This window comes from Bidens hawaiensis, unplaced genomic scaffold, assembly GCF_021521415.1.
Source record: "Bidens hawaiensis isolate Kalapana, Puna unplaced genomic scaffold, B.hawaiensis_p1.1 tig00008893_1, whole genome shotgun sequence".
NCBI lineage: Eukaryota > Viridiplantae > Streptophyta > Magnoliopsida > Asterales > Asteraceae > Bidens > Bidens hawaiensis.
The window spans coordinates 156915-169606 of record NW_027491644.1 but is presented as its reverse complement, the minus strand read 5'-3'; the positions used below and the strand labels follow the sequence as shown (position 1 = coordinate 169606).

General features: G+C 32.7%; 2 protein-coding genes across 2 annotated transcripts; one reads left to right on the top strand and one right to left on the bottom strand.

The window, feature by feature from the left end:
* The first annotated feature begins 4342 nt into the window (after window positions 1–4342).
* On the top strand, window positions 4343–6176 carry LOC143530288 (protein SINE1-like). Its single transcript, XM_077025861.1, has 2 exons — window positions 4343–5573; window positions 5671–6176. Exons 1-2 carry the CDS (start codon window positions 4371–4373, stop codon window positions 6097–6099), a joined length of 1632 nt encoding a protein of 543 aa, XP_076881976.1. The 5' UTR covers window positions 4343–4370; the 3' UTR covers window positions 6100–6176.
* Window positions 6177–7274: 1098 nt separating this feature from the next.
* LOC143530315 (glutamate dehydrogenase B) lies at window positions 7275–9640 on the bottom strand. The gene is made up of 9 exons (XM_077025878.1): window positions 9485–9640; window positions 9142–9255; window positions 8809–9030; window positions 8652–8726; window positions 8434–8550; window positions 8108–8358; window positions 7945–8020; window positions 7768–7854; window positions 7275–7623 (listed from the first exon to the last, which is right to left on the bottom strand). Exons 1-9 carry the CDS (start codon window positions 9590–9592, stop codon window positions 7438–7440), a joined length of 1236 nt encoding a protein of 411 aa, XP_076881993.1. The 5' UTR covers window positions 9593–9640; the 3' UTR covers window positions 7275–7437.
* Between the last annotated feature and the right edge of the window lie 3052 nt (window positions 9641–12692).

Genomic DNA, 12692 nt, shown 5'->3' with positions numbered 1-12692 from the left:
AATCATTATAGATGTAACTTAAGTGGTGTTTGGGATTGCTTATTTTATCTCCTTATGACTTATCTACCTATAATATCAAAAGAAAACTTATTGTCCATATGACATTTAACTAGACCTTTTACATAGGATGCAAAGTGTACAAGTTTTCAATTTAACAAATTCTACTTAATTATTTATTTTATTTTAATTAAAATTGTTCAATTTTTATACTTTTGTCCGGAATGATAAAATGAAATATAAGTTGTTAGTCAGAATTGAACTCTTACTTTTAGCATGTTTGTGCCTTACATTCTCAACTAGGATGAATTTATGATAACTTTCTCTTTTCCTTAATAAGTATAGATTCATAACCTTCTATTGTGATTTCTTTTAAAATACAAATATAAATTATTCGTACTAATCTATATAATTTAAGAAATATGTTATGTATTATTATTGTTTTAAACGATTGACAATATCATTTCAATTAACAATTTTTTTAAACATTTTTAATTCCATCCGACATTTTTTTATATGTATAATTGACGTTTTCTATATCTTTCACCCGAGTTATAAGATGTATCAGAAAGTTAAAGGTTGTGAATGGATAAGCCATAAATTACAAGTTGTAACTGATGACTTATGACTTATAAGAAGGTTAAATAAGAAATTCCAAACAGCCCCTTGGTGTACATAAATTATAGATTTATATCAAAAGATATTTATTTCAACAATGGTTGGTTTGTCTGACTTTAAAAGTATTAAAATAATTCGACGGTTTTTAGATAATATATTACAAAACAAGTCATGTGGATTTAATTTATCAATTGCATATCAAGAGTCAAGACATATTTTATCTTTTTTATATGAGTTAAGTACCATTTTAATACATGTGGTTTGTTCAACCACACAATTTTAGTATCGTTTTTAAATTTATTGTAAATGGCTACCTCACTTTTCTAAAACTTGCAATTTTAGTACTTTTTTATAACCCCGTCTATTTTGTCCGTTAAGTCAGGGCCAAATTAGTAATTTCGATTATTTTATTTATTTTCTCTTTTGAGCTAAATGTCATTTTCATACCTGTAGTTTGCTCAAGTATGCAACTTTAGTACCTTTTTTTATTTATTGCAACTGGATACTTTGATTAGTTTTTGATAGATAGACAAACAAAAAGAGACATTACATATTACGTATTACAATTAAAAGGTAATTAAAATACATGATTGAATATGAAAAACAACCATGAAATGTATAACATATGTTTTAGCCTTTTGTTCTTGATTGCCAATTTACTTCTAGTATCTCAAGATCTGAGTTCATCTTAGCCATTTTTCTTGCATATTTTTATGTGCATTGATTTTTTTTTCGAAAGTTCAGGCATAATAACAGTAGCTCTTTAACACATCGGATAGGGTTATAGATGATTTATTCATTGTAATATGTAATATCTCTTTTGATTTGTCTATATATCCAAAACTAATCAAAGTATCCAGTTGCAAAAATTTCCAAAAAAAGGTACCAAAGTTGCATAATTGAACAAATTACAGGTACGAAAATGACACTTAGCTCAGAAGAGAAAATAAATAAAATAATCGAAATTACTAACTTGCCACTGACTTAACGGACAAAATTAACGGGGTTAGAAAAAAGTACTAAAATTGCAAGTTTTAGAAAAGTGATGTAGTCATTTGCAATAAATTCAAAAACGGTACTAAAACTGCATAATTAGACAAACCACGGGTACTAAAATGACACTTAACTCTTTTTATACATTCCACGTCTAGACCAATAGACAAGCGCGAGAAGATTCAAATAAACCATGAAAATTCATGCAACTTTTAAATGATAACTTTTAAGTGGAATGACCATATTATCCTTTTTAACCAAAGTTTTTAGAACTTATTATTTTAAGCAATAAATAAAGCAAAAACCCTTGAAACTAATGCATTTTAATATATACTTTTAAAACCTTAAACTAATTTGATATATAATTAATGAAAAATAAACTAATTCAGAACACATAACACTTATTTATTATATAAAATACAAAATAGTATATGATTTTCTTACACTTTAATAACTCCTAATCTCCAATAAATTAAATTCTTACGTAAATAATTGAATTAAAGCAGCAACGGACACATGGTGTCGTTGAAATTCATTGAATTAAAGTAACAACAAACACAACAATTTTGTACAACTCACAACTATTTTAATATTGTTAACTTAAAGAAAAAAACTTAAGCCTTTAAGTGTCTTTTCTATTCTAACTCTAATTCATAATAATATTTAAAAACATAATAAAATAAACTTTATACTCTGTCATTAACTATAACAATTATCTCCTAACAATAAATTAACCATTTAATTTATTTTCAAATATTTATCTTATTTTATCTTTAAACTTTTTATTCGATTCACCCTTGTACTTATCGGTTTTTCATACCTAACCACCGCTTATATGTGAAATCAAGATTATATTCTAAGTATAAAGATAAAATAATACGATAATCTGATATTATTTTTTTGTTGGATTAGTACGATATTGTTCAAATTCTAAAGGATTGCCGGAAAAAAAAAGAAATTTTATATGTTACCATGATTTCATATATACTTTCAAAACCTTATAATATATTTATAATTATATTAACAAAGAATCATATCAAATATGATTTAAACACTTATAAATAACAAACCTAAGCAAAAAAAATAAATATATATGAAAAAAAAATATGAGTAAAATATAAATATGAGTATCAATTTCCTTGATACTCAACAAACCTAAGAAAAAAAATAACAAAATTACCACAATAAATATATATTTAATTTATGAAGTCATCCTTAATGGAGTAAAATATAAGCAAAGATTTGATTTAAAATGGAAACCCAAAATACGATTAAATCCAGTGTGCCCATTTATGCATTCAAGAACACCAACACCCACTTCATTCAAACTATCACTTCGTATTCAAAACTCTTTTCTTTAAATTAAATAAATCTTCCAAAAAACAAACCCCCCCCCCCCCCCCCCCCCCGCATTCTCCGGTTCGAAGCAGGTACGATTTGAAGTCATTGCATGTTCTTGTTATCTTTCGACTAACATCAATGGGTTTTTCGATACCCTTAAAGGATTTAACTTTAGGGTTTAATTGGTTCTTCAAATCCACATTGAATATGATAAGATTTTGAATTTGAGTTTTTAGGAATTGGCTGCTTGTGGGTCAAATCTAACTTTTATGATTCTGGTTGGGTTGACCCGCAAACACTTTTTTTATTAATCTTTTTCAAGTTAATAGATTATTAGTGTCTGAGGCATGATTGATTGATTGTAAGTGAATAAAAAGCTAAACTTTTTTTATTTTATTTTATTATATTTAAATGAATTCTTGATTGATGGTCTTCAATCTGTTTGACCCGTTTGACCTGTTTTCTTTGCACTTAAACTTTTTAGCTTAATTGTTTGTATCGGTTAAAGTAGTTACCGTTAAATGTAAGTGGATTACGTCTCGTGAGAAGTATCATTGATATCTGTCAAACATCAATACTTTAAGGATGTCAATCGTGTCGGGTTGAGGGTTGGATTGTTCAACCCAAACAAAGTCAACAACCTATAACTTTATTCGTGTCAAAAGCGTCAGCCTTAATCCACAGTCACTTCAAATCGTGTAACCCGAACACAACCCGTTTAACCCGAATGTGTCAAACGGGTTGGTGGGTGATAACTGGGGGCGAGCCACTCGTGAGCTGCTCGAGATTGACTTGCTAAAAGTTTGAATCGAGCAAAGCTTAAATGAGCTCGAACTCAGGCTCGAGCTTTTATCGAGGCTCATTTAATAACGAGTTCAAGCCCGAGCTTCACATATTGAGCTTGCAAGCCTAAACGGACCTTTTATTTATATAATTTTTTACTTAATATATTAAGTATATATTTATATAATAATTATAATTATATATAAAATTATGATAAAAGTAAACAAAAATCTATATTATATTATACAAAAAGTTATAGGTAGACATATAACAAGCTGAGCTCGAACTTTAGAAATTGAGTTCTAAATGAGCCGAGCTTGAGCCCGAGTTCTCTTAAGTTAAATGAGCTGAGCTTGAGCCTAAACAAGCTTGTGCTGAGCTTGGCTCGTTTACACCCTTAGTGATAACCAAGCTGTAAACATGTAAACCGTATTGGTGAGTTAACAAATAAATGGGTAAAACGAGTCATAAATGTGTTAGTGGGTTGGTCTGCTTAAGGATTAAACAGCTCAACCCGGTAACGACTTTTTTACTTAACCAAGATCTGATTATTTACATGTCGTGTTAGGGTCATGCTGGAATTGCCCCCTCTAACTAATTTGTAGAATAATAAGCAGTTTTCTTTTGCAGTTTATGAAATGGGAAGAGATCTAAGCCCTCTGCTTAAACAAGAATTCGAAAATCTTGATAAAGATGCAGATAGTAGAAAATCAGCCATGAAAGCAATAAAATCATATGTCAAAGATTTGGATTCAAATGCAGTCCCAATCTTTCTTGCTGAAGTTTCCAATACTAAACAAACCGGATTAACATCTGGTGAATACACAATCTCACTTTATGAAGTTCTTGCACGCGTTCATGGCCTAAAAATCGTGCCCCAAATAGACAACATCATGTCCACCATCATCAAAAGCTTAGCATCAACCGTAGCCTCATTTGCTCTTCAGCAAGCCTGCTCAAAAGTGGTCCCCACCATTGCTAGATGCGCGATGGACCCCACCACACCCGATGACAAGAAAAGGCGAATTATTCACTCTCTTTGTAAACCCCTTTCGTATTCTTTATTATCTACCCACGAGAGTTTATCATCCGGTGCGGCTTTATGTTTAAAGGCTCTTGTGGACTCGGATAACTGGTGGGTTGCTTCGAGTCATACGGTCAACGAGGTGTGTCAAAGAGTTGTTGGGGCTTTGGAGAGGCCTATGATGACAAGTTCACATATGGGGTTAGTTATGTCTTTAGCAAAACATAATGGTTTAGTTGTTGAAGCGTATGCAAGGCTGTTGGTTTTGTCTGGTATCAAGATTTTGAATATGCCTGCTTCAGAAGGGGTGTCTCAGAAATGGTTGATGACCATTCAAATGATTAATTGTTTAATGAAGAGTTTGGATTGTAAATGTTTAATGTCGGAACTTAGGTTAATAATTGAGGAAATGAAGAAGTGCGACAATGATCAAATGGCTTATGTTAAAGGAGCTGCTTTTGAAGCAACACAAACAGCCAGAAGAATTTTGACTGAAAAAGGGTCAAAGCTTGAGAACCAAAGCGGTCAAAGGGGTCAAACTGCGTCACACGAATCGCAAACCATGGATTCTTTTGACGGGTATAGTTCAGTGGTCGATTCACAATATTCAGAAACTGATTGTGACCGAAGTGTAGACCGAAAGCTTTGGAAGCACGAAAATGGGGGGGAGGATGTTTCTTTACAACACAGATTTTTTTCGGGTGTTAATAAAAGTGATTGTGAAAATGGATATTCTGAAGAACAAGGTGATTATGCAAACGGGTTTTCAAGATTCTTGCAGAAAAGTGAATCAAGAAGTCAAACTCCTAGTCCTGAGGTGAGTTTAATAAATTTACAGTTATCTTTTTGAATCTTTATTAATAAAGTTATCTTCTTTTTGCATATTTATTAATAAAGTTATCATCTTTTTGCAGCGATACGGATCTTTTATAAGTTTTGACAATGTTAAGATTTACACGACGCCAAGAAAGCTTGTGAAGACTCTTCAAGCTTCAAATGCAGAGAAACAAAGTCAAATAGTCAAAAGCCCGCAAAGTCAAAGTTCAAAAGGCCCCCTGTTGGTCAAATTTGGTCTGGACCGCACACCAAAGTATGATCAAAATGGTTGCTTGTTTGATCCTAGTGACAAGTTTGATCATGATGATGAGCAGTTTTATGATACTTCAGAATCTGTGTCTTCAAGTGACGATGACATTTGCCAAGAACTTATTCCTGAAACTAAAGAAACGTGTCGGTTTTCCGGTCTAAGAATTGTTCGTGTTCTCATTGTTTTGTTTGCAATCATTGTTTGTTTGTTTTTGGTAGGAGATGCAGATGAAGGCCACAATCTTGTTCCTACTTGATTTTGGTCTTTTGTGTATTGTTGAAAGTCTGAATGTTGACTGTGAATCATTGGGTAGACATGAATTTGAACTTTATTAGCTGGTATCCGTTTTTTTACAAAAATACATGCTGTCTGACTTCATCTTGTGTGTTGTATACTTGGATGCAAAACAGTTCATTCTGACTAAGTTCAAGCTTGAGTGCAGCTCATCATGCATGCATGTATGTATGTAAACAAAGATGCAAAAATTATTTCGTTTTCTCGCAAATACTTGGTGTTTGGTAATAAACCTTTTTGTAAATATAATGTTTAAATATTTAAGGCAAATTGGAAATATATAATCCCAACTTTTGGGTATTGGCTGATAATAATCCCAACTTTAAAAATCACTACCAGCGGTTCCAACTTTTAACTATTTTTGTCTTAATGGACCTCCGTTAAAAAACACTTAACAACGTTATGTTTTTTCCCAAGTTTCAAACCGATGTTTTAGGGCTTTTGACCGGAAGAATGATACGATTCGACTGATGTAAAATTTATCTCGAAACGGTGATTCAAATGACTTGATTTTTGTTAATTGGAAATTCAAACACCCGAATTGAAACATTGTTTCGTCGCTTGGATTATCGTTTCGAGATAAGTTTTACATCGGTCGATTCGTATCATTCTTCCAATCAAAAGTCCTAAAACATCGGTTTGAAACTTGGGAAAAAACATAACGGTGTTAAGTGTTTTTTTACGGAGGTCCATTGAGACAAAAATACTTGAAAGTTGTGACCACTGGTAGTGATTTTAAAGTTGAGATTATTGTTGGCTAATACACAAAAGTTGGGAGTATTTATTTTCAATTTGCCAATATCTAATGAGTCAGACTCGAACTCAAGCTTTCTACAGTTAAACAAATATAGCTCTAATAACTGGAGCTCGAGCTCTCAAATTGAACATAAATGTTAGAAATAGAGCTCTAATTAACCAGAGCTCAAGCTCTCTTAAGTTAAATGAGCCACGTTTTGTTAAAAATACTTGTAAGGCCCACACATGTTATAAAGATAGTGCAATTGAAACAAGTGAATTCTTGATCACAACATAAAAAGTTAGCAACACAACCAAGAAGAAAACTCCATGGATTATGGCTACAACATTTCCTAAAACAAACAAAATTCACCATAACACATACTTTGAAACTTTTAATTTTTTCATAACCAGTTTTCGAAAACCATTGGAGATAGGTTAAAAGAGAAACAAATCAAACCCAAGAATCTGGGTTCATGTAAAAACACAAAACAACTTGAATTAACGGCCATTGTCCATAAAAGCCCTCGGTCGTTTTATTTGGATAGCTTCATCTTAAAGTTTATTAGGCTTCCCAACCTCTAAGAACCGTAGCCCGTGCAACCCGATTGAGCCCCAATGTAAACGCCCCCATACGCAAATCGCAGTTGTGAGTTTTACACATTTCCTTCACATCTTTGTAACCTTGTTGAATGTATTTCTTTAGCTCTGCATTAACTTTTTCTTCATCCCACATAAACCCTTGAATGTTCTGCATCATTAAACGAGTAACAAAAGAAATAATATCAATTACGCTGAAATAAATGGAGGTTAACTTAAATTGGAGTGAAATGACCAAAATACCCCTCCCCAGACTTCAGAAACAACTGAAAAAACAAACACTGTTTTGAAATACCTGAACCCATTCAAAGTAACTGACTGTCACACCTCCTGAATTTGCAAATATGTCAGGGAGGATAACAACACCTTTCTTTGATAAGATCTGTGCATAAAAAACAAAAGTATTGGTGCTTAACTGATTATTAGCAAAAATATTATATAAATTTGATATAATGGGTCATAAACAACTAACCTCATCGGCTTCAGGGTCCGTAGGATGATTAGCTGCTTCGATTATGTACTTGGCTTTGATATCATTTGCATTTTCCCTTTCATAAAAAATCATGAAATTTTCAATATTAACATAAACAACACAAATGAATTCGGAAAAAATTGTAACAAATTGTAACAAGCACCTGTTGATAACACCACCAAGGGCAGCTGGGATGAGAATATCACAATCTTCAGCTAAAATAGAACTAGATTCTATTCCAGTTGCACCACCAAAACCTTTGACTCCTTTGTGTTGCTTAACATGTTTGAGCAGGCTAGGGATGTCAATTCCATTTTTGTCCTTGATTGCTCCACTAATATCACTAACTGCCACCACTTTGCCACCAGCTTCATGGATAAGTTGAGCAGCCCATGAACCAACATTTCCAAAACCCTATAATGCAACAAAAATTAAACTTATATTGTTATATTCAAAGTTGGTAAATTGGTCAACAGAACAAGGTTTTACCTGTATAACAAACCGTTGACCCGCAATACTCTTTCCATGATCATTAAGAAGGGCTTCTGTTGCAAAGAGTACACCCCTTCCAGTGGCAGCATCTCTACCCAGTGATCCACCAAGATCCTGAATTTAAATTGAAAAAAAAACATTTTTTTAAAAATTTCTATAGTTTTTAATGAATACAAATTTGTGGGTTTGAAATTAAAGATGTTAATTTAACTTACAATAGGTTTTCCAGTAACAACAGCAGGTGAGTACCCATGAAACTTGGAGTATTCATCTAAAATCCATGCCATTGTCTGTTAAAAGTTACAACATAATTACAGTTAAAAGGAGTTGAAAATTTAAATAAATAAAATGAAAATGGATAATAATATAAACCTGGGGATTGGTTCCCATATCAGGAGCTGGAACATCTGTGTGGATTCCAATCAAATCATGTATTTTCTGTGTGAAAACCCTAGTAAGTCTTTCCAGTTCAGATATGCTTAATTCCCCTGGGTTGCATCCTATTCCTCCTTTTGCTCCACCATATGGAATATTAGCCACTGCTGTTTTCCATGTCATCAGTTGTGCCAAAGCGTTGACTTCATCCGGATCAACCTGATCTCATAAAACATATATCAAAACTTAACCACATTGATCTTTAGACCTTTAAGAACATAATCTTGATTTATCGATGATTCAGACACAATTAACGTCTTAATAACGAACCTCGGGATGGTATCGGATTCCTCCTTTCATGGGCCCACGAGCATTGTCGTGTTGGACCCGAAAACCGACATAAGACACCAAAGTACCGTCATCCTTTGGTATTGTACACTCAACCTGTGATCATGCATTAAAGAATCATAAATATTTCAAAAAATATGATCTTCTCCAAGATTTATATAAATAACCATTGGCTTCACAAAATCATATTCTAAGTAGAAAAAAAAAATCATTCTTTTCCAAATGAGTGTTTCTCAGCTCTCATTTTCTTGAAAGATTGAATCTAACCCATCAGATAAAATTTATAGATATAGGATCAAATGTATAGATACAAAAGAATTGAAACCTTGATTTCTCTGAATGGAATGAGCAAACTTTTTTCAAGTTTGGAGTCTAAACCCAAGAGCCGAGCTGCCAATTTGAAGTTTCGGTTTGTAGCAGCTAAAGCATTCATCTTTGTTTGCCAAAATTAGTCTGAACAAAAGAAAGTTAAGAGAGATTAATCTGAATATTACTTGAATAAAAAGAATGATGGGAGATGAAAGCCAGGACCAAACACATATATATACACACGAGTGTAACATATACTATTGTATAATTAGATCATATTATATTACATGATGGGATATTTAACTAATGATGCAAAAAGAGCATGTGATTTGGATATGGATAAACTTATTAAAAAGTGTGTTCTTTCAAGGTCTGCAATAGACAGCTTTTACATTAGATTACAATGCATGTGTAAGCATTTTGCAATTGGTAAGAGAGGGCGGGGTACCCATATGGGTAGGGTGCAAGGCTTCCAAGCCACCACACCACCGCCACCCCATGTAGATAGGAGTCATAGGAAAGGTTTGTCGCATAAAATTGATTTATTGTTGACTATTGAAGAAATAAAATAAATAAATTAATAAAGTTCTAGGGTACTTGTGGGAATATGCTCCTAGTAATTTTGTGGTTTGTGGGTAATTAAGGGTAGAAATGAGGTGGCAGTACGAGATTGACCGATACATGGGTAATACTCATGAATGCGCATTCCCCCAAGTTATTATCGGTGTGACAAATATTCCACCATTTTTTACCCTTTTTTTTACAAACTTTTTAAGAAAAAAAAGATTAAATGCCAAAACAATTAATTACAAAGTTACAAATAATAAGATATAACATATATTAAAATTAAACCCTGTTTAATTAAATTTTTGTAACCACAGCCCCCAATCTTAAATTTAACCATAAATGAAAGTTAGAAAGTAAAAACTAATTAAGACACAAGAATAAATGCGATATAATTTTATGGTGGGCCCTCCAGGATGAATAAATATTTATTATTTTAATTTCACGATGTGCACTGAATTTGTCCGGATTCTCATAGAGGTCATAACTAGGGAGGTCAACATTTCTCCATATATACCGACCCTTGACCCAAAAGCCCAGAAAAATCAACACTTTATTTGAAAATTGAAATACAATTTAATAAATATATTTAATATGTTTCACACCATGGTTAGAAAAGATGAGATTAGCAGCTTAACAAAATAATTTAATCTTGTAAAAATATTTGATGATAAGATCATATAAAATATTAATTTTTATTTCTAAATCACCCAAAATATAAAATTTCAAAGAAAAAAGAGTTACTTGAAGTAAAACTCTATTTTGCAATTAAAAACTTATAACGTTCATTCAAAATTAAACACCTACCACGCCTATATGACTAATTTTTAAATACTTTCAGAAAATAGTAGTTAATTAGTCACATGTAAGATAAGTTATAAAAATGATTGATGATGTAAATCTGGTGAGCAGTGTCAAGATGCCGCGTATGAGTCTAGTCAACCCGGCTAACGCAAGCCAGCATCTTAACAACTTATTCAAGCCGCCCTAAACTAAACGCGCATTTGGATAAGGATGATGACATTGCTGAATATCAGATTATGAAGACCCAATGATATGGCAAGACAAATATGACTAGTAACATTAAAATTCTAAGTTGTAACTCATGCAACTAAAGTTGTACAATCATGTCACATGACCATAATTCATGCCTTATAATTTTTTTAAACCGAGTTTAATAATGAAACATGTAACACGCTCCATGTTATTTGGGGAGATTAAACAATTTTAACCATTTTGTCATGACTTTGTTACATGTGTTTTTATTTTTTACAAAAAGCATTTGGTGTAAAAAATAAATAGCAAATATTATATAACACATAGAAACAAAACCACGTGGATGGTACATGACATTATTGTTTAGTGGTTGGGTTCCTCCTTGTGAAGTAAGAATATCGTGTCTAAAAATTTAGGATGGCAGCCAAACAAATATCACTGACACATTATCCATACATAACTGTCGTATTATACCGGTATATGGTTCGTGCGACAAGGAGAAAATGGTTAGTAAGAGGGTCGATCGACAAAATCATACGGCAGTTTGGTGCATAGAGGTGCAAATCATAGTTGATTAACCGAATCAAAACCAACCATAAACCGAAATCGGTTAGGAACTAATTGTAAGGAACTGTTTTTACATTTTTGAACCCTAACCGGTTAGTAACGTTAACACTGAATTTAAACTAAACCCTTTTGACTATTTTCTAACGGCTATACTATATATTTGTTTCTAGCGGTCAGAAACTGGTTATTGGCTATCATAATCACTTGTAACCATTTGGCCCATCATAAGACCCGTATAAACCATATGATGTGACGAGGCCCAAACTTAATATTATTCCAGTGTCGGTGTGTGTGTTTTTATTTCATGCCCGAAATTAATATTCAAAATTAAAAAAGTGCACACACGATACGACACAAGCAAGCCGAATATTGTAAATGAAGCTATGCAAGCCCAAGTAATTTGGGCCCAAATCAAATGGTGGTAACTCAGTGAGTCACTGCACACACAGAGTTGCAGGGGACAGTTTAATGTTCCCAACAAACCGTACAGCAACAAAAAAAACCCTAAAAAGTAACGGAAATCAATCAGCTTGCAGTCGATCAAACAACTAAAATGAAATAAACGTTTACCAGAGTCGATAATGAATCACTGAAATCAGATCGGAAGACTCCCCCAAATGACTTCACTGCTACTATTATATATAGCACTAGCATAAATAAAAAGAAAAGCAAGTAAAGTGGAATCAAGTTCGTAATGAACAAATTACCTCACTAATAATAATAATGAGAATCAGTTCGTTCGTGTGTAGAGGGCAATTTGATGATAGTAACAGGAGTGGAGACAAGAATAACCTACTCAGCTTCCACCCGATTGATTTATTTGGTTTGCTTATTATAGATTAAAGAAAGGCAGGGTAATTTGGAAACAAATGGGATCGGATCCATATAAATCAATAAATTCAATCGATGGAATCAAGGCTTATTTTAGCCAGTCAGTCATTCTTTCACGTGAAGGTAACTGAATAACACACGGAACGTGTATCTCCATTTTCAATTTATTATCTAGTAACTACAAAACTTATTATGTAAAATAAAATATGTACTAAGAGGTAAAATATTTTATGGTCAAAAAGTTTCAAACCCGGACTTTCGGGCCA

Bases quoted from the DNA above. Each gene is read 5' to 3' on its own strand.
- LOC143530315 (XM_077025878.1), bottom strand. From the start codon at position 9,592: ATGAATGCTTTAGCTGCTACAAACCGAAACTTCAAATTGGCAGCTCGG. The intron at 9,031-9,141 runs GTTCGTTATTAA...TTATGAGATCAG, and splicing joins GAATCCGATACCATCCCGAG to GTTGATCCGGATGAAGTCAA. The intron at 8,359-8,433 runs GTAAAACCTTGT...GTTGCATTATAG, and splicing joins GTCAACGGTTTGTTATACAG to GGTTTTGGAAATGTTGGTTC.
- LOC143530288 (XM_077025861.1), top strand. From the start codon at position 4,371: ATGGGAAGAGATCTAAGCCCTCTGCTTAAACAAGAATTCGAAAATCTT. The intron at 5,574-5,670 runs GTGAGTTTAATA...ATCTTTTTGCAG, and splicing joins GTCAAACTCCTAGTCCTGAG to CGATACGGATCTTTTATAAG.